The 22,441-nt window shown below is 31.8% G+C and overlaps 1 protein-coding gene across 1 annotated transcript in view; it reads left to right on the forward strand.

Annotated features, from left to right (window-relative positions):
- Positions 1 to 22,441, forward strand: part of LOC141345406 (tyrosine-protein kinase CSK-like) — a 67,388-nt gene that overhangs the window by 29,612 nt on the left and 15,335 nt on the right. Inside the window, exons 5-7 of the mRNA XM_073850257.1 lie at positions 2,187 to 2,295; positions 2,999 to 3,245; positions 14,555 to 14,621. Coding sequence (XP_073706358.1) covers positions 2,187 to 2,295; positions 2,999 to 3,245; positions 14,555 to 14,621 — 423 coding nt within the window. The remainder of the gene's footprint in view (positions 1 to 2,186; positions 2,296 to 2,998; positions 3,246 to 14,554; positions 14,622 to 22,441) is intronic.

The raw sequence follows: 22,441 nt of genomic DNA on the forward strand, positions 1-22,441 counted from the left end.
GTTTTTGAATTTTTTTTGTTTGTTTTTTTCCATTTAATTTTATTTCCTCACAATTTTAAAGTCGTATCATGAAGGTTTTTACAGAGGGATTTGTTCATGTATCATTTGCTTGATTTTCTACATTTTATTCCCCAAAAAACTGTAAAAAATATATTTTTGACAAAATGAGATCCTTAAAATTTCTTCTGTAAAAACTTTTGACTCTAATATGTCAAAAAAAAAAATTAAATAAGAATTTTGAAACGGACTTCATCAAGGGTTTAGATTTTTGTACTAGAAATGAATGCAAATTAATGTATATTTCATTAAATAGTTGATAATTTGCATATTTAAACCTAACATTTTAGAAAACTTGTAATACAAAAAATGTTTGCAATTATCAAAGTAATCAATCAACTGGGTAAGGTCATAACTATTTATTGATTTCAGTGTCTCATCTAACAAGGAACGTTCTTCTAGTAATATTAACAGAATGTTTGCTCAAAGTGATCTGTTTGATCCTGTTCGTAGGTGTGTTTTTCTCTAATAAATCACTGTAATAAGTCTCTTCCCCGTCGCTGCTGTTCCTCTCTGTCACCAGAAGGTGTCGCAAAGCTCTAAAATGTCAATCTGTGATCAGTCGAACTGAACAAAACGTTTCATTTTATTGATCAGCCACCGTCGAACCTTGACACAGTGCATTTCTGAATGAATCATGTGGTGAAAGTTATCGATTTCTATTCAGATTTGAAGCTTTTCAGTGACTGAGCCCCCTGACGCCGCGGTGTGGCGTGGAGTTTTCGCGCATGCGCAGAAGCGATGCTGGAATCCCAAGAGTGTTTCAGGAGTCGAGCGATTCCACTCCAGCGCTGCTTCCGCGTTCGGCCAACGTCACGTGATAAATAAGCCTATGATTGGTTTCGATTATTTTAATGGATATGTAGTTACCTTATATGTGACCCTGGACCACAAAACCAGTCATAAGGGTCCATTTTTTGAAATCGAGATTGATATGATATCTGAATAAATAAGCTTACCATTGACAATATTTGGTCGAAACACAACTATTTGAAAATCTGTAATCTGAGGGTGCAAAAAAATCTAAATACTGTCAAAATCACATTTAAAGTTGTCCAAATGAAGTTCTTAGCAATGCTTATTACTAATCAAAAATTAGGTTTTGATATATTTATGGTTGGAAATTTACTAAATAGGTTTATAAAATATGAACATGATCTTTAATTAGTGTCTTAATGATTTTTGGCATTAAAGAAACTATGTATTTTTGGCTGTTGTTGCAAATATACCCATGCTATTTCAAGATTTTGAAGGTTTTGTGGTCTAGGGTCACATATTAAATCTTTCATAGAACATATTTAGAGTTTAGAATGAGAATGATTTAAAATGTATGTTTTTCATTTATTTCATTAAATTTTCAGATTTAATGAAAACTATTAAATCAAAACTATTAAATCAAATATTTGAAAATATTAACATATTGTCATTAGCATTTACTACAAATTTGCAGGTTCTTTATCCATGAATGTAAATCTAATTAGTGTAGCTATAGCATTATTTTTTATAATCCATGAGAAATTTGGAGCAATATTTTCTGACATTAATTATTTTTTAAATTTAAAAATTATTATTATATGAAATATAAATAATACACATTACAAATCAAATACCCAGGACTGCCAGGGGATACAAAATAAATTATACATTAAATAATTACCTGAAAGTAGTTTTATGTATGGACATATTTTATAGCTTTCTTATTTTTCATTTTCTTTTTTTGTTGTTGATTTTGAAGAAAAAAAACGTGCTTACAATATTTCGATTTGTGTATTTGATTTGTGACATTCAAAGCAAATTTAAAATTAAAAACTGACTGAAAGACAGCTCCAAAATAAACAAAATATGGTTTCTTGATACGAACCATAAAAATGTAGTCTACATGATACATGAAAAATTATAATTCTTTATTTTCGTTTGAATTTTTTTTTTTCTTAATAAGACACACAGAAAAACTTTTCCCAAAATTTTTCCCAAATCCCAAACAATCTCGAGAATGCAGATAAACGCAACGCGTCTCATGCGTGACGTCACGGAGCTGCAGTGAACCGGAGTGGACGCGCTAGAAGCTCGAGCGCCGCGTCGAAGCGCAGCGACATTTTCATCTCATTTCATTTCCTCTTCATCCACAGGCCCGATTCGGACTTTCTGATCTCAAACCCACAACAACTGGATGCTCGGACTAAACCGGAGCTTGGAGCAGCAGAAGAGAAGCAGACGCTCGTGCGCGATATTCGCTGGGTGAGTCTCAAATCATCGAGACGTTTAATGCATCTATCATCTGATCACATTTCACATTGATTATTGACCGATTGCTGTCAGCTGATCGCCAGTGTTCTTCCTTCTGCGCGTTGTGTGTTCGTGCTCGTGCATTAGTGATTTCTCACTGCGTTTCTGCTAATTGCATATGAAGATCCAGATGCGTCTGAAGACTGCAGCGCGTTTATTAAAGCTGCTGATCACAGGTGATGTGCATGTGGAGTTTTGCAGGCGTGGTTCTTTAAACATCTGAGATCACAGATGCATATAATTGATCTTTATTTATCATGCACGACTAATTTGCATAAACATACAGTTGTGGCTTTGATATTTTTTTTCTTGTTGAGCTGATGTTGCTGTTGCATCTGCTTGTTTTACTATGATACACTGTGGTGTTTTAATATATCTGAATGATTATTATAGTCATACATCATTGCATTTACATGCAAAATGATATTATTGTGGTATCTGTTTAAAAACATGACATTATTATGATATGTCATCGATAATATTGCCATATTATATAGTAGGTTTGATTTAGAATAATAAGGAATTATCCCTCATTCATGTCGGTGGCAAAAAGAGTACCAATTTACCAAAGTTCATGAGTAGTACTATATCTATACAACGTTTATAAGCTATAATATTTGCATGCCTATACAAAATGCTTTGGAAAATACCATAGTCCAAAAAACCCGATGACGATGCTATTGAGCATGTTGTGAAAAGAGGTGAGGAGATCCGGCCTCAGGAGTTTAAAGAGCCAGACAGCAGCATGCGAGGAGACCGTCTGTCACGTCTGCCACCGGACGCCCGTGTGCCAAGATACCCGACCTGGACGAGCTTTTGGAAACGCACATGTCTGATTGCAGACGGCTTGAGGAGACACTTGCTCATTCAGCAGGGTTTCCAAAGCCATGCCGAACCAAAGTGTGCCTTTTTTTGGAGGCATGGAAAACATAAATTTTTAAGGCAAGACGCTGCAAGTGAATAGAGATATTAAACAATATATATCACCATGCTGTCCTCTGTAGGTTTAAGTGGTTTTGTAAATATATATTGGCATCTGAACATTGGATAAAGCCAGATTCATAATTCTTTGAAGTACTGCTGAATTGTATAAACTCATTTTGAGAAAAAGGCCTTTAGAAATATGTAAATTTAATCTACAGATGTGAATAGATGAAGTACAATAATAAAACACAAGAATGAAATATGAACAAACCCTTCAGTAAAAACATTAAGAATACAGGGAGGAATAAACCTCTGTGTTTGTAAGTACTACTGAAGTAGAGAAAAAACTTTAAATATATGCAATTTCACCGCGTTTTTATAAAAAATAAAGCAGTTATAAAAATCAGGGTAAATGATATATGAACAAACCCTTCAGTAAAAACCTTCAGAATATAGAGAGGGGAAAAACTGTTATTTTTGGTGCTGCTGAAGTGGATAAACAAACAAATTTTGAGAAAAAGGCCTTTAGAAATATGTAAATTTAATCTACAGATGTGAATAGATAAAGTGCGATAATAAAACAGGCGAATTATATATGTACAAACCCTTCAGTAAAAACCTTAAACATATAGGGAGGAATAAACCTCTAAGTTTTTGTGTTTCTAAGTGCTGAAGAAGTGGAGAAAAAACTCATAGACCTTAAATATATGGATTTGCAGCACGTTTTTATGAAAATAAATAAATAAAGCAGTTTTATAAATCAGTGTGAATGAAATATGAACAAACCCTTCGGTAAAGACCTTCAGGATATTTAAGTTTTTGTGTTTGTAAGTACTACTGAAGTGGAGAAAAAACTCATGGACTTTAAATGTATGCAATTTCACCACGTTTTTATAAAAAATAAAGCAGTTATAAAAATCAGTGTAAATGATATATGAACAAACCCTTCAGTAAAATCCTTAAGAATATAGGGAGGAATAAATCTCTAAGTTTTGGTGTTTGTAAGTGCTACTGAAGTGGAGGAAAAAACTCATGGACTAAAAAAAATTCATGGAAGTTTTACCGCGTTTTTATAAAAAATAAAGCAGTTATAAAAATCTGTGTAAATGATATATAAACAAACCCTTCAGTAAAAACCTTCAGAATATAATGAGGGGGAAAACTGTAAGTTTTGATTTATGCAAGTGCTGTTGAAGTGGATAAACAAACTCATATTGAGAAAAAAGCTTTTAGAAATATGTACATTTAATCTACAGATGTAAATAGAAAAAGTGCAATAATAAAACAGGCGAATGATATATGAACAAACCACTCAGTAAAAATCTTCAGAATATAGAGAGGAATAAATCTCTAAGTTTTGGTGTTTGTAAGTGTTACTGAAGTTGAGAAAAATCTCATAGACTTGAAATATATGCATTTTTACCACATTTTTATGAAAAAAAAAAAATTGAAATAATTGTGAATTATATATGAACAAACCACACAGTAAAAATCTTCAGAATATAGAGAGGAATATAACTCTAAGTTTTTGTGTTTGTAAGTGCTGCTTAAGTGGATAAATAAACTCATTTTGAGAAAAAGGCCTTTAGAAATATGTAAATTTGATCTGCAGATGCGAATAGATAAAGTTCAATAATAAAACAAGCGCATAATATATATGAACAAACCCTTCAGTAAAAACCTTCAGAATATAGAGAGAAATAAATCTATAAGTTTTGGTGTTTGTAAGTGCTACTGAAGTGGAGAAAAAACTCACAGCCTTTACTGATATGCATTTCCACCACGTTTTTATGAGTAAAAAAAACAATAATATAAATCAGCGTGAATAATTTATGAACAAATCCCTCAGTAAAAGTCTTCAGAATATGGAGAGGAATAAAACTGCAAGTTTTGGTGTATGTAAGTGCTGCTGAAGTGAAGGAAAAACTTTTAAAGTTATGAGTTAGAATTAAAAATCTACAGGTGCAAAAAGATAAAGTGCAATAAAACAAGCCCTTAAAGTGAATTTTGCATGTTTTGGAATGACATGTTATGCAAGCAAAATAGACCTCAAAAATCTTAACTGGCCAGTTCATGAACAAACACTGTGTTTGCCTGTAGTTTCTTGCATTAAAATTCATAGGCGTTTCTGTAGTCTAGTTGGTCATATATAAATGGTTTGCGAGCGTAATCTAATCTACAGATTATTGCAGGAATCATGACTGTGAAAACCTTGTGATCTGTGGATCTGATCTGCTGTAGCTTCATGTTTAAATCTTTAGTCTGTCTTTAGTCTCTTCAGCATCATAAGAACACATTTTGTTTGAAGGCTCTGATATGTTTGTGGAGCTGCAGTGTTTGTTGAGAGACCTTTGATTCTCTGATGTGGCTGATGTGGAGTGCATTGATTAAACTCCATTAGTTTTTAGGATTCACGTACGTTCAAACCCCTGCGGGCTTTAGCGCTCTATGTGATTGACAGGTAGATTGCAGCAGGCCGGTTCAGTCGGATCTGGTCCGTTCAGTTTATTGATGTGCTGTCACCTTTACTTTTTGAACGGCTGACGCTCAGAAAAGCCTGTTGTTGATGTTTTGCTGCTTAAAGCTGTCATGGAATGTGTTTGGATGTTTAAATCACACTTCAAATGTCTGAATGGTGTTTACTTTTAGATGCAAAATAAGAAAACGTTCATGCATCTTTCTTGGCTTGTTCAGTTTAAAATGCAATAGATGTGTTGAAGATAAAGTCAGTCAGTACTGTGTTTGTTTGTGGTTAGTTAGTGGCTGATGTTGGTGGCTATTGATAGCATTCTATGAAAATCACCACAAAACCAGCAAATGAAGCCTCTGTTTGCACTGAGATGCTGTTTTGATCCAGAAAAAGCTAAGATTTTTGAAAATGCTTTCTCAAGTGTTTTAGTTTATAGTTTATTTTGCATGAAATAACTTATGCCTGGACCACAAAACCAGTCACAAGGTTTTGAATACCTCATCTGAAAGCTGTATAATCAAGCTTTCCATTGATGTCTGGTTTGTTAGGATAGAACAGCATTTGGCCGAGATACTATATGAAAATCTGAAATCTGAGAGTGCAAAAAAAAAAAGCAAAAAAAGTTCTTAGCAATGCATATTACTAATCAAAAATTAAGTTTTGCTATATTTACAGTAGGAAATTTACTAAATATATTTATGGAACATGATCTTTACTTAATATCATAATGATTTTTGGCATAAAAGAAAAATTGAAAATTTTCACCCATACAATGTATTTTTGACTATTGCTACAAATATACCTGTGCTACTTAGGACTGGTTTTGTGGTCCAAAAAAAAAGCAAGAAAATGCAAGTGTGCAGGAAGTGGTGGAAGGACCATGAGGGCTTATTTAAAGTCTCCACCTAAACCACATTTAGTTTTTACAAAATTACAAATTGGATAAATTTGAGAATGCTGTTTTTGTATCTTAGTGTTAAGTGTTCAATGAAAATAAAATACAGATGAATGTCACTTTGTACAATCAATTTTATATTATTGCCGATGACAGAGATTTTACTTATTACTTTTACTTATTGCAATAAGTGCAATAAAACACATTTGAAGATCATTTTGCATGTTTTCTATCCACTAGTCTGAAAGAAGACATGATATGGAAGCAAAGTAGACCCCAAAACTCTAAATTGGTCAGTGCATAAAAAAGCCTGTAGTGTAAAATCATGGAAAATTCTAAAAGAAGTCTACTTAATACATTCTTAAAATTTCTTAGTTATCCTTTTGTCCAATGGAAAGATTCAATAGATGTTGGTTCTTCATTCAATAATCAATGCCAAGTAGAGAAGCTTTATATTTAAGAGTGTGGAGGCAGTCTAAAAGATGCTGAGACCTTCAGCATATTGAAGAAAAGTGACATTAGTGAAGAGGAAAGACTCTGCGCTTGATGTTTGATCTGATAAACCGCCTTCACATCTTTATGAGAGCGACTTCATTGAACCTTGGAGCAGATTCAGAGCTTCTAGTGGATTTGTGGGACGTTTTATTGTTGTGGACTTTGGAGCTCTTGTGCTGTGTTGTTCTGGTGATTGAATTAAATCTGTACTGATGTTGAGGAGAATTAACACTGACTTCACTGTTGGACTCAATTCTGATTGGATCAGTTTAATGTGAGCGGAATGCCTGAAGAGTTCATGATGGGTTTGTTCATTGTGGTCTATCATATGAACATCTGCAGTGATGCATCTGAAACAAGCTTTTACCTCCAAAGACAATCTGTTCAAAAACATATATGTGCTGATACATACCTCTGATACTCTGAAGCTCAAAAGTTATTTTACATCTTAGTTTTTTTTTTTTTTTTTAAACCCATTGAACCCATGACTCTGGTGTTGCTTTTCACGCTCAACAACATTGAGTTGCATGTTGACGTGTTTCTGAAATGTGAAATATGGATGGAAGTAGGGCTGTGCAATTAATCGAAATTCAGTTTCGATTTCAGCTTTAAACAATCATAAAAATGCAGTAATTGAGATTAAGCGATTATTGCACCCCACTCCGCCACTTTCCAGTGGTAATTTCACATTGCAAATCAGCAAAATCAAGTAACGTGACTTTCATAAAACAAGACATGCTTGATTTATTAATGTTTTTTTTTTTATGTTGTTTTTAAAAGCGAGAAAGAGAACTTGCGTTGTTCTGTGTTTGCGCTCAGAGACGGAGCAGAACACAGACATGAAAAGTTATCTTTTAGCTCAAGGTGCATGCATAAATGGTCAAATAAACGCAAAAATATTTCAAAATGAGGCGTTTGGTGATTATTCATGTAAACCCTTGTCAGTTGTGTTAAATGATCATAAACAATTCAGAATGAAAATAACAGTATATTGGATCCGTGTGGCTCTTAAAGCGGCAACAAATAATATGTGACCCTGGAGCACAAAACCAGTCTTAAGTCGCTGGGGTATGTTTGTAGCAATAGCCAAAAATACATTGCATGGGTCAAAATTTTTGATTTTTCTTTTATGCCAAAAATCATTAAGAAATTAAGTAAAGTTCATGTTCCATGAAGATTTTTTTGTAAAATTCCTACTGTAAACATATCAAAATGTAATTTTTGATTAGTAATATGCATTGTTAAGAACCTAATTGGGCAACTTTAAAGGTGATTTTCTCAGTCTTTTTGATTTTTTTGCATCCTCAGATTTCTGATTTCAAATAGATGTATCTCAGCCAAATATTGTCCTATCCTAACAAACCATACATCAATAAAAAGCTTATTTATTGAGCTTTCATATGATGTATAAATCTCAGTTTTGTCAAATTTAACCTTATGACTGGTTTTGTGGTCCAGGGTCACATATTCCTTCTGCCGTCTCTTTGCTTAATATTAATAAAGCATAAAAATACAAAGAGAAAAATCACTCACTGCTCTTGAATGAAGGACTTTTGTAGTTTTAATAAGAAACAAAGCATGTTTAATTCTTAGTGTAGACGCTTTTTTTTTTTTCATTCAAATAATTACATTCAATTTCTGTCGTAGGTTGTTAGACTACTTTTGACTTACCTTTTTTATTTGTATCTTTTTTAAATTGATCACAAATATAAATTTTTGGACCCAGTCATAATCGTGTTAAATAATCGTGATTACAGTATTGACCAAAATAATCATAATTATGATTTTTGCCATGATCAAGCAGCCCTAGATTGAAGCTGAACATGTGTTCATGTTTGTATGTTTTATATTCCACTAACAGAAAAGTAAGTATTACCATGTTGTTTTTGGAGTATGCACAGTAGTTGAGATACATGGCCTTGGTATATAAAGTTCTATATGTAACACAGCATGTTACTGTAAGCATCTCTCAGTTATTTAAGTGTTTTGGGATTGATTTTCCCAAAGCCGTGTGAGAGATTTCATCACGTCTTGAGTTTTTGGGTCACACCTAGATGAGACTGAACCTGCGCTGCTTGTGCTTGTGACCCAGATCTGAGCTTCACCGCTATCCTGCTGTCAAGATATGATATGAGTTACTGTGATCAGAGGTCATGATTATGTGTATATTGCTTTACACAATGCTTATTGCTTCAGAGCAGATTTACTGTAAATACTGCATCTGAAAATGAACATACACTGCCGCTCAAAAGTTGATCAGTAGCTTGTAATGTTTTTCAAAGAAGTCTCTTCTGCTCATCAAGGCTGCATTTATTTGATCAGAAATATAGAAAAAAGCAGTAATATTGTAAAATGTTATTACAATATAAAATAATGCCTTTTATTGTAATATACTTTAAAATGTAATTTATTTTGTGATGCAAAGCTGGATTTTCATCAGCTATAGTGTTGAGTGTTCAATAATAATAAAATAAAGATGAAGATCACTTTGCCCAATCAATTTTACATTACTGTAGACAGAAATTTTACTTATTACTTTTACTTGTAGCAATAAGTGCAATAAAACACACTTGAAAAGTATTTTGCACGCTTTCTATCCGCTAGTCTGAAAGATGACATGATATGGAAGCAAAATAGACCCCAAAACTCAAAATTGGTCTGTGCATAAAAAAAAAAAAACACTGGGTTTGTCTGTTGTGTCTTGCTGCTGAGAAATGATACGAGTTACTGTGATCAGAGGTCAAAGTATTAATTTCTTTCAAAAGTCTTTTCTGCTTATCAAGGCTGCATTTATTTGATCGGAAATATAGAAAATATCAAAAAACAGTAATATTGCAAAATGTTATTACAATATAAAATAATGGCTTTTATTGTAATATACTTTAAAATGTAATTTATTTCGTGATGCAAAGCTGAATTTTCAGTCTTAAGTGTCACATGATCCTTCAGAAATCATTCTAATATGCTGATTTATTGAAATTATTAATGTTGGAAACAGTGCTGCCAAATGTTTTTTTGAAACCTGTGATACTTTTTTCAGGATTCTTTGATGAATAACAAGTTAAAAATAACATTTATTTAAAATATAAATCTTTTTAAGACAATTTAACACATCTTTGGTAAATAAAAGTATTAATTGATTAAAAAAAAAAAGAATACAAATTTACTGACCCCAAACTTTTGAACACTAGTGTATGTTAAAAAAAAAAGTATTTTAAATAAATGCTGTTCTTTTTTTTTTTAAACATTTTTATTGATCAAAGAATCCTGAAAAAGTATCACAGGTCCAAAAAAATACTAAGCAGCACGACTGTTTTCAACATCGATTATAAATCGGCATATTAGAATGATTTCTGAAGGATCATGTGACACTTAAGACTGGAATAATGATGCTGAAAATGACGCTTTGCATCACAGGAATAAATTATATTTTAAAGTATATTAACATCAAAACCATTATTTAATATTCTAATAACATTTTGGAATATTACTGTTTTTTTCTGTATTTTTAATCAAATAAATGCAGCCTTGATGAGCAGAAGAAACGTATTTTCAGAACCATTACAAATCTTCCTGATGTAAAACCTTTGAGCAGCAGTGGAGGTGTAAAGACGTACTATAGTATAATCATGCAGCCTAATATTTACATTGTCATGTGTCACAGTGCATTGCTCTTCACACATGCACAGACATGTTATTAGCATGGTCAAAGGGCTGTAGTGAGACCATGATAGTGTTATGTTGCCAGTTGAGTGGTACATCAGTGTTGTGGCAGACGTCCATGTGTGTTTTTCTACAGCTGCCTTGTGTATGTGTGTGTGTGTCCAGTAGAATAGCAGCATTGTGGCCTGTTGACCGGACATGAACGCAGTGGGCGCCTCCATCTGCTGAGCGCATGGACAACCGTATTGCTCCGGAGAGAGTCTTTTAGTCTAATACACTCTCAGTCTCCTCAGGTGGTCTCATGTGATGCTCTCCAGTTTTGGTTTTTGGTCAGTGGTTTGCAGAGTTAGGGAAAGTTACTTTTAAAAGTAATGCATTACAATATTGAGTTACTCCCTAAAAAAGTAACTAATTACTGCGTTGTGTTACTTTTGCGTTACTTTTTAAATCTGGGCAGGGCTTGCTTGTTTGTTTTTAATATAAAAGTTCTATTTTTGTCAAATGTAAAAGCTGTTTTACAGCAAAAGCCTCAGGCTTAGAGAAAAGTAAATTGATGTCTGTACAGTAGACCACAGAAGAACAAATGTCTACTCTTCAGCAATATATATATTTTTTTTTATTATCTTGAGTAATCTTTGCTTAGTTGTATGGATGAATTGGATCATCAAAGATCAGCAGCAAAGACATCGGTTAAAAAAATGGGATTAAATACATAAAAAATATTTGTATTATTTAACATTTAATTATTGCAGGTTTGCTTTGAATTTCAGTGTTTTTATTCATTTTGAAGAACACTGGATCTGTTTTTTAGTGAGTGAGATGAATTAATGCATGTTCACATTTATTCTAGAACTAAAGGAACATCTTACTCTTGATTTCTCTCAACATGGGGACAGGAGAGCTTTTAATCAATAAATGAGGGGAAAAGTGACTGGCGTTACATATTTGAAAAACTAACTCAGATATTTTCTTGCCAATTAAAAAGTAATGTGTTACTTTACTAGTTACTTGTAACTTGCGTTACTTGTAATGCGTTACCCCAACACTGGTGGTTTGTCATTAAAGGTACAGTATTTAATATAGAAAGCTAGTGGTTGAAATGAATACTGCAGTGCAAATACAGAATATTGGAGAGTTGTATCTCCTCCTCAGATTCGATGCTCAAGCGGGTTGCCAGATTGAAAACACTCAACAGGACCATTCACTAACGTGATGATTTGGTTGTAGAGCTCTTTAGATGGAATGATGCTTGCTTTCATGACTGCAGTATGCTGCATTTTTACAAACTGGCAACCTGGGGTGTTGAAATACTATTGGCTGAACTGGCAGTGGACGGAGTCACATAAAGCAAACCAAAAACAGATATTCCGACACAGAACACATTTCAAAGCAGATCACTGACTACAATTTTTTTTCTTCGTAGAAACAAGTATATGAACTTAATATGTTTCCTAAATATCTGCAAACAAATTAAGGCATTATTATGCTTTACTACAGCCAAAAAATGACATGCAGTATCTTTAATGAAAGCAGAGACTGTTGCAAGAACAGAACAAGAGCTGCTTTCTTTCAGGCACATTGTTTTGATAAAGTGAGTTAAAGGGACTGTTTAACACACAAATCAGCATTCTGTCATCATTTTAAATACTCACCCTTGTGTTGTTCAAACCTGTATGATTTTCTTTCTTCTGCTGAACACAAAAGAAGGCGTTTTGCCTCAGTTTTTGGTCATACAGTGAGTTTGAACATTCTCTCAAAAATCTTCTTTTGTGTTTTAAAGAAGAAAGAAAGAAAGACAAACAGCTTTGGAGCAAGGACAACTTTTATTCCTTGGATGAACTGCCTCTTTAATGGAAAATTAAAGTAGTAAGAGAAATTCATTTTGAATCATTTTGCATGGTGTGTTACTGAGAAATGACTTTTTATACAGAAATCCTCACCATCTGCACAGAGTGATATGATCAATGACATTCATTTTGTTTTTGGACAGTCACGATTTATGTCATAACAGTGTTTTTCTTTTTCTTTTTTTTTCAAAAAGCTAACATAATATTGAAGTTTAGATGAAAAAGGCATAAGTACAAACCTACACTAGTTTTTTTGCCAACTGCAAATGTCAAATGTAACAATTTATTAGTTGGAGCCACAAAACATACTGGGCCATGAAAAGGCTGATACTGGAAGAAAAGTTTGTTAAGAACCAACATGTAAAAGACTATTAAGCAATCTTTAATACTTCTTGAGTTAGAAGCCTGCAAACTTTGGGAAAAGATCATGAAAAGTGCTTCTGTCCCATTTTTGAACCGTCACCATTGGCATATAATGCAACAAAGATTACTAAAGTCAACAGATTTTACTTGTATAAATTGTAATCTCTGTGTACAAATAATATAATGACACTGCCGTCTTTCTAAAGGCATTTAATAAAAATGGCAAATTTAACAATTTATTAGTTGGAGCCACATTGAGATCCCAATATCTCTGGAAAAAAATATATTGGGCCTTAAAAAGGGTGATACTGAAAGAGAAGTTTGTTAAGAACCAACATATAAAAGACTATTAAGCAATCTTTAATACTTCTCGAGTTACAAGCCTGCAAACTTTGGGAAAAGATCATGAAAAGTGCTTCTGTCCCTTTTTTGAACTGTCACTATTGGCATATAATGCAACAAAGATTGCTAAAGTCAACTGATTTGACTAAAATACATAATAATCTCTATGTATACATAACATAATGAGACTGCCATCTTTTTAAAGTCATTTTATCGTCCTGTACTTTGGCTCCAAATCTAAGGCGAAAATTGTCATTCTGACCCCCCTCTACAAAATAGTGGATTACTCCGTAAATATACATCAATGACATGTAATAATTTGGCTTTCATCACTATTTATGTTTGTCTTTCATCAGAAAAAAAATTAACAAACTCTTAAATTTTAGCTAGAGAAGTTTCTGAATTTTGGTTGATTTGACCCAGTTTTGATGTTGTTTGTGCTGGTTTTGTGTTGATTTTATGGTTTACTTTTCTCTGTATGTCGTTTTTGTGTTTCTGATTTCTGTAATCAGTAAGAGTGTAAATGCAAAGAAAGCAGAATATTCAGGTTTAGATGAAAAAAGAATAAGTACTAGCCTACACTTGTTTTTTGCCTAAAATGTAAAATTTAATATATTAGTTGGAGCCATATTGAGATCTCAATATCTCTGGAAACAAAACATACTGGGCCATGAAAAGGCTGATACTGGAATAAAAGTTTGTTAAGAACCAACATGTAAAAGACAGTTAAGCAATCTTTAATACTTCTTGAGTTAGAAGCCTGCAAACTTTGGGAAAAGATCATGAAAAGTGCTTCTGTTCCATTTTTGAACTGTCACCATTGGCATATAATTCAACAAAGATTACTAAAGTCAGCTGTTTTTACTAAAATACATAATAATAATAAGACTGCCATCTTTTTAAAGTAATTTTATCGTCCTGTAATTTGGCTCCAAATCTAAGGTGAATATTGTCTTTCTGACCTCCCTCTACAAAATAGTGGTTTTCTAAATATACATCAATGGCATGCAATATTTTGGCTTTCATCACCATTTAGAACACTTGTTTTTTTTTTTCAGAAAACAAAACACAATTTTAACTAGAGAAGTTTCTGAATTTTGGTTGATTTGACCCAGTTTGAATGTTGTTTGTGCTGGTTAAGTGTTGATTTTGTATTTTGCATTTTGCATGTCTCTGTTTGTCGTTCTTGTGTTTCTGATCTCTGTAATCCAGTGAGACTCTTCAGTGTGAACGCACAGAAAGCAGAAGCCGTCATACTGTCCTCTAGGGATCGTCACAGGTGTGTGAACAGGATGCAGAGTTGTGAGAACCTGCGTTAGAAACGCTAACGCTGCGGTCAGTGTTTTATTTCCAGCAATGATGTCATGTCGTCAGCTCGTTTGCATCGGCGGTTCCCGTGTTTTTGCTCACACTAAAGCTGTTCATGCAGAGCTGCTCTATTCAAATGTCCTGAGATGATCCAGCCGTTCATTTGAACTAATCAGCTGAAGATAACGCTCCATGACTGGCCGCTGAAGGTCACTTCCGTCTCACGGGACGGACGCTCTTAATCTCTCTCCGTCTCTCAGCTGATCGACTTGTCTGTGCAGTGAAGGTTCAGTGTTGTGTAGTTTCTCCTGCATGATTCTCTGCTGACTCTTTTTGTTTTTGGTGGAGTTTGTCATCGTCTCGTGTTTAAACATGTTCCAGCTGCTGCGTTGGAGAGAAATCGCTTTTGAGTCTCTCAGTTCGAAAGAAAGACAGATTGGGATTTGTCCTATTAAAAAAAGTTGTGCATCTCTGAAGGAGATTGATTTGTGTATCTGAGGTGCATCATAAAGCTTTCGGATGTTTGCTGGATCTCTTTGGGTTCTGTTTTTGTGTTGTGGTTGAAGGAATAGTTCAGCCAAAAATGGAAATGTGCTGAAAATGTGCTTCCCCTCAGGCCATCCAACTACTAGGATGAGTTTGTTTCTTCATCAGATTGGAGAAATGTGTCATTCCATCACTTGCTCACTTTAGCGAATGGGTGCCGTCAGAATGAGAGTCCAAACAGCTGATAAAACCATCACAATAATCCACAAGTAATCCACACCACTCCAGTCCATCAGTTAACATCTTGAGAAGACAAAAAGTTGTGCATCTCTGAAGGAGATTGATTTGTTTGTAAGAAACATCCATTATTGAAATGTTTTTAACAAAAATACAAGTCCATAATCCATAATAACGCTTCCTCCAGTGAAAAAGAGGTCACTGTTTACAAGCCAAAACAGCTCTAATCAAATATGTGGCTGGATTTCGATCTGAGAGACAACATGAGATGGGCTTTTTCACTGGAAGAAGCGTTATTATGGACTAAAAACATCTTGATGACGGATTTGTTTCAGCTTTTGTAGATTATTGTGATGTTTTTATCAGCTGTTTGGACTCTCATTCTGATGGCACCCATTCACTGCAGAGGATCCATTGTCGAGGACAATATTTGGCCGAGATACAGCCATTTTAAAATCCGGAATCTGAGGGTGCAAAAAAATCTAAATGTTGAGAAATTCACCTTTTAAAGTTGTCCAATTGAAGCTCTTAACAATGCATATTGCTAATCAAAAATTAAGTTTTTATATATTTATGGTAGGAAATGTACAAAATATCTTCATGGAACAAGATCTTTACTTAATATCCTAATGATTTTTGGCATGTAGATGAGTTTGTTTGTTCATCAGGTTTGTAGAAATGTGTCTTTCCATCACTGTCTCACCAGTGGATCCTCTGGAGTGAATGGGTGCCGTCAGAATGAGAGTCCAAACAGCTGATAAAAACATCACAGTAATCCACACCACTCCAGTCCATCATTTTACATCTTGAGAAGACAAAAGCTGAAACAAATCCATCATTAAGATGTTTTTAACTAAAATATGACTCCATAATCCATAATAACACTTCCTCCAGTGAAAAAGTGGCCTGGTCTGAATCAGGAGAGAAATCTGCACAGATCAAGGAGCGTTTACAAGCCGAAACACCTTTAAACAAACATGTGGCTGGATTTTAATGTGAAAGACAACAGGAGATGGATTTACACTGGATTATGAATTTTTGAGTTATTTTTTTTTTTTTAGTGATGGATTTGTTTCAGCTTTTGTCTTCTCAAGATGTTAACTGATGGACTGGAGTGGTGTGGATTATTGTGATGATTTTATCAGCTGTTTGGACTCTCATTCTGACGGCACCCATTCACTCCAGAGGATCCATTGCTGAGACAGTGATGGAATGCTGCATTTCTCTAAATCTGATAAAGAAACAAAGTCATCCTAATCTTAAGGGTAAGTACATTTTCAGCTAATTTTAATTTTTTGCTGAACTGTTCCTTTAACTGGAGTTCTCTGATCTGCTTTCATTCGATGGTTTTTAATGCAGATTGTAGAGAGATTATATCCTCCATCTCCAGTGTCAAGGCTTTATCTGAAGTCTCTAGGGACGAAGAAACAGATACTTTCTCTGACCTTCTTCGGTTTCATCTTTAACCTTGACGCACCACTTCAGATGTTGATAATCCAGTCTTAGCGTCTGATTGTTATCGTGTTTTATTGTGAGCGTCTCAGAACTCGAATGCATATTTGCACAACTTTTTGCAGATGAAATCTCTTCCTGGGAATCAGTGGAGCTTCAGAGAAAGAGAAACAGAGTGTAAAGGTGTTTAAAGGAGGTGTCTGTCTATGACATAAGAACATGAGCATTATAATGAGCATAAATAGTTTGACTGTATTGAGGATCATTCTTGTGTTCAGTCTGATCAGTGCTGAAGTGTTTGGGTCAGTGGATGTCAAATCAGATATTTCTGAATGTTTATCTCATTGCTTATGAAATAGGTTTCATTTAAACATTTATTTTATTTTTGCCAAATTGTGTGTATTTTTTCCCTTAATTTTTCTGGATTCAATTTTAATGGGTTTAGTTAAAAAATTGTGTCAGTTGAAACTATTTATTTATTTATTTATTTTTTATTCCAATTTTTTATAATCAGTGTTACAGCTCTGTAATAATTTTATGAAGTTATAATAAAATAAAGTCAACACAAATTTTAATTTTGGGTTGTGTTGGGGTGTTAAAATAATTATATGAAATGAAATTAAAAAATAAAAGTGAAGAAACAATTTCTTTAAATAAAAAAAAATATATATATATATTGGTGCAATCAATTGTAATAAAATGTAACAATTCCTTTGAATAAAAAGAAAAAAATACATTTAGATTTTTTTTTATTAATTAATTAATATATTTATTTTATTGTATTTGGTAATATATTTCTGTAATAATATCCTTAAGTTAACGCAAACTTTTATTTTGGGTTGTGTTGGGGTGTTTAAATACATTCTATTATTATCATTATTCTGGTTAAGTTTGCAACCCTACTTTAGATTTAGAAACTAAAACTGAAACTAATAATATAATGTATAATAATGTTACTTAAACATTAACTTGAAAAGAATAATATATAAAAAGCTTATATATAAAACCTTTTTTGTTTACCTTGATATACTAAAATATTATAATATGTTATAATTAGGGCTGGGACACGATTAATCGCGATTAATCGCATCCAAAATAAAAGTTTATGTTAACATACTAAATGTGTGTTTACTGTGTATATTTATTATGTATATATAAATACACACACATACATGTATAGCCTTTAAAAAATACTTATATGTGTGGATAGTTATATTTGTATTTAATTTAGATTATATATAGAATTATAAATATTTTATTTATTTTAATTTAATTTTTATTTTCAGTTTTCTTTAATATACATGTTTGTGTGTGTATTTATACATACATTATATATACACACAGTAAACACACATTTAGTATGTTAACATAAACTTTTATTTTGGATGCGATTAATCGCGATTAATCGTGTCCCAGCCCTAGTTATAATATAAAGTTACTTAAACATTAACTGGAATAGAATCATATATATATATATATATATATATAAAAAACTTATATTTTTTGTTTAACTTTATGTACTGAAATATTACAAACTGAAATGAAATTAAAGTAGAAAAAATAAAAGTGACAAAAACACAATTTCTTCCAAATTTCTTTAAATCAAAAACAAAACACAAATTATTTTGTTGCAATCATTTGTAATAAAATCAAAAAATAACAATTCCTTTGAATAAAAAGGAAAATGTTAATTTTGGATTTTTTTTTTTTAAATAAAGTGACTTGCTAGTTTATTTTTTTATTTTATTTTTTTTTTTAATTGTAATTTTGGGATTATATTTCTGTAATAATTTCTTAAAGTTAACCCAAACTTTTTTTGGGGAGAGTTGTAGTGAAGACCTTTGTGTTTCTGTGTTTAAATAAATGTTATTGTTTTCATTATTATGATTAAGTGTTCATTCCTACTTTTGACTTATTCATGCAGACTGTCCCAAATTCTGTGACTTTTCATTTTATACAGCAAATGCCATTTTTATGACAGGATTTGGTGATTCTGTCAGGTTGTGTAAATCATTGTGCTCCAGTTTCTCAGGGTTGAGTCTGGTGTAGTTTAATAACACTTTTACGTTAAACAAGCGCTTATATAATAAAGACGTGTCCGAGTGTGACCCAAACTAATGTGTGCTGCTCACTAGAAACACAGATGTTGGAATCCGGAAGTGTATTTTAGAGCAGGGTGTTTGTGAATATTGTAGCTCTTTTAATAATTTAGTGTTCAGTGTGTGTGTGTGTGGAGTTCGGCTTCATTATTCATATCTGCTGAAAACAGGAAAACTGCTGCTTTTCAACGTAAAAGATGAAGTTTAAATTTTAGATTATTACGTTGTTTTTTCTGTTTTTCATTCTGCTGTTTTTGAAGCCGTATTTTCCTCACTTTTTGTTATAATTGTGTAAAACACTGGAACAGTTGCAAATTGTTGTATGTATGTATATATATTATTTTATTTTATTGTATTTATTCATTTTATTCCAAATTAAATTTCGATTTCAGTTTAAATTTCTCTGGATTCCATTTTTATGGATTAATTACATTTTAGTGATCAAAATGCATGACTAGACAAATCGTCACCTTAGAATTATAAGGTTCTATCTGCATTCTGAGCACTTTCGAGATATTGAGCTTCAAAGTTTTTGCATTCCATAGACTTCTGTAGATATAACCTTTTTGTTTTGTAAAAAAAAAGGTCCCAAATGTAAATGGCTTACAAAAGAAACATCAAATAATGTAAATAAGTTGTCACAGAATAAGAATATGTGAATAACTCAATTTTGACAAAAATGTCAGATAGAACCTTGTAATTCTAAGGTGATGAAATCATAAAATAAATTTTTAAAAATCAACAATTTATTCAATTTTTTAAAACGTAGGTCAATTCTAATTAAATCCGTCATTTTTTTTTACTGTCTAAAACACTAATCCACACCAGGGTTATAATACTGAACTAAACTAAAACTTAGGTCTTAAAAAAAGTTACTTATATAAAGCTTTTTATATATTATTTATTTTTTGTAATTATATATAGCAGCTTTTTTTGTTTAACCTTTATGTACTAAATTAAAGTTGTGCAAAAAAAAATTCTTGAAATGAAAACAAAACACAAAACACATTTGTAATCAAATTCAAATATAACAATTCCTTTGAATAAATAGAAAAAAATAAACATTGCGTTAATTTTTTTATTTTTAAATAAAGTGACTCACTATTTTTTTTTAAATTATAATCTGTAATATATATCATTTTAGTGATCAAAATGCATGACTAGTCAAATTATAGCATTAATATAAAAATTTTAATTTTTAAATGTAGGTAAATTCAGTTTTCCACAGTAAATTCCCTTTTTATGACAGGATTATATGATTTATCTTCCATTGTGTAAATCATTGCTCTCAAAATATCTTTGAAAATGTCTTAAAATGAAAACAAAACACAAATATAAAAACTGTTACATATACTATAATAGATAGTAAAATAACACCGGTCCACACACTCATTATTTAAGATCAAATTCAAATACAAAAATTCCTTTTGAAATAAAAAGGAAAAACGAAACATTGCATTATTTATTTGTTTATTTTTGAATTTTAGAATAAAGTGACTCACTTTTTTTTTACTGTCTAAAAACAAAAAACAAATCCACACCAGGGTTATTATACTAAACTAAACTAAAACTGAGGAATTAAAAAATGTTTCTTAAACATTAACTGGAATAGAATAATATATAAAAATTGTACTTATTTTACTTTTTTATAATCATGTATAACAACCGTTTTGTTTAACTTGGTGTACTAAAATATTTAAAAATGAAATGAAAAAAATGAAAACAAACACAACAATCAGTTGCAATCAATTGTAATCAAATTACAATATAACAATTCCTTTGAATAAAAAAGATAAATGAAACATTGCATTATTTATTTATTTGTTTATTTTTGAATTTTTAAATAAAGTGACTATTTTTTTTTATAAACTGTATTATATATCATTTTAGTGATCAAAATGCATGACTAGTCAAATCATTAAAATTAATTTAAAAAATGAACAATTTATTCAATCTTTTAAAATGTAGGTGAATTCAGTTTTCTACAGTAAACATTATTATACATTAAACATTTTTATGACAGGATTCAGTGATTTCTCTTCCGTTGTGTAAATCATTGCTCTCAAAATATCTGTGAAAATGTCTTAAAATAAAACAAAACACACAAGCATTGTAACCGATTCTATAATAGATACTAAAATAGCCCTGTTCCACACAATCATTGTTTAAAATCAAATTCAAATATAAAAATTCCTTTGAAATAAAAAGGAAAAATTAAACGTTGCATTATTTATTTATTTGTTTGTTTTTGAATTTTTAAATAAAGTGACTATTTTTTTTATCATAATCTGCAATATTTATAATTTTAGTGATCAAAATGCATGACTAGTCAAATCTTTAAAATTTAAAAATTTTAACTTTTAAAATTCAGTTTTCTACAGTAAACTCCATTTTTATGGCAGGATTCAGTGATTTCTCTTCCATTGTGTAAATCATTGCTCTCAAAATATCTTTGAAAATGTCTTAATGACAACAACACACACAAACATTGTAAAAACTGAAACCGATTCTATAATAGATACTAAAATAACACTCTTCTCTTTTTAATTATTGGTTTGTCTAATCTCTCTTTCTCTCATTCTGCATCTGTTCTTTATTTCGCAGCTCAATAGATGATATTTTCTCGTGTCTATTTAGGGAAATCCTCTGCGCCCTCTCTCTCTCTCTCTCTCTCTCTCTCTCTCTCTCTCTCTCTCTCTCTCTCTCTCATAGAGATAATGTATGCCAGCACACACACACACACACACACACACACACACACACACACACACACACACACACACACACACGCTCTCTCTCTGTGGTATAAATAGCAGTGTGTGAGTGAAGTGTGTGTTGCAGAAAAACAGCCACAACTGGTGTCTGTACCTACAAAAATATTTTGCCATATCCATATAAAACCTTCTCCTATAAAACTAGGATACATAATATTTAAAAAAAAAAAAAACAGCATTTTATTTGTATTTAGCATTCATACAAACAAGAAATGTGAAGGCACTGTCAAATAAACATGAGACTCTCAAACCTACCTTATTAATATTAATATCTTTAATTTCAAACTGATAACATGTTACCAGTCAAAGGGTTTTAAAGAAATCTCTTTTGCTCACCAAGCGTGCATTTATTTGACCCAAAGTACAGCAAAAACAGTAAAATTCTGAAATATTTTTTCTATTTAAAATAGATGTTTGCAATTTGAATACATTTTAAAATGTAATTTATTCCTGTGATTTCAAAGCTGAATTTTTTGTACATCATTACTCCAGTCACATGATCCTTCAGGAATCAAGGAAATGTATTGTTGTTGTTATTGTTGTTGTTATTATTATGCTAAAAAACAGCTCACTAGAATTTTTTTTCTTTAGAATTTCAGGTTTCTTTTATGAATAGAAAGTTCAGAAAAACAGTATTTATCTTTTTTGTTAAATTAGAAATGTCTTTATCATTGCTTTTTATCAATTTAAAGCAAACTTTCTTAATAAAAAAATATATTAGAATTTAAAAAATAATAAAAAAA

Source organism: Garra rufa, chromosome 11 (assembly GCF_049309525.1).
Source record: "Garra rufa chromosome 11, GarRuf1.0, whole genome shotgun sequence".
Taxonomy (NCBI): Eukaryota; Metazoa; Chordata; class Actinopteri; order Cypriniformes; family Cyprinidae; genus Garra; species Garra rufa.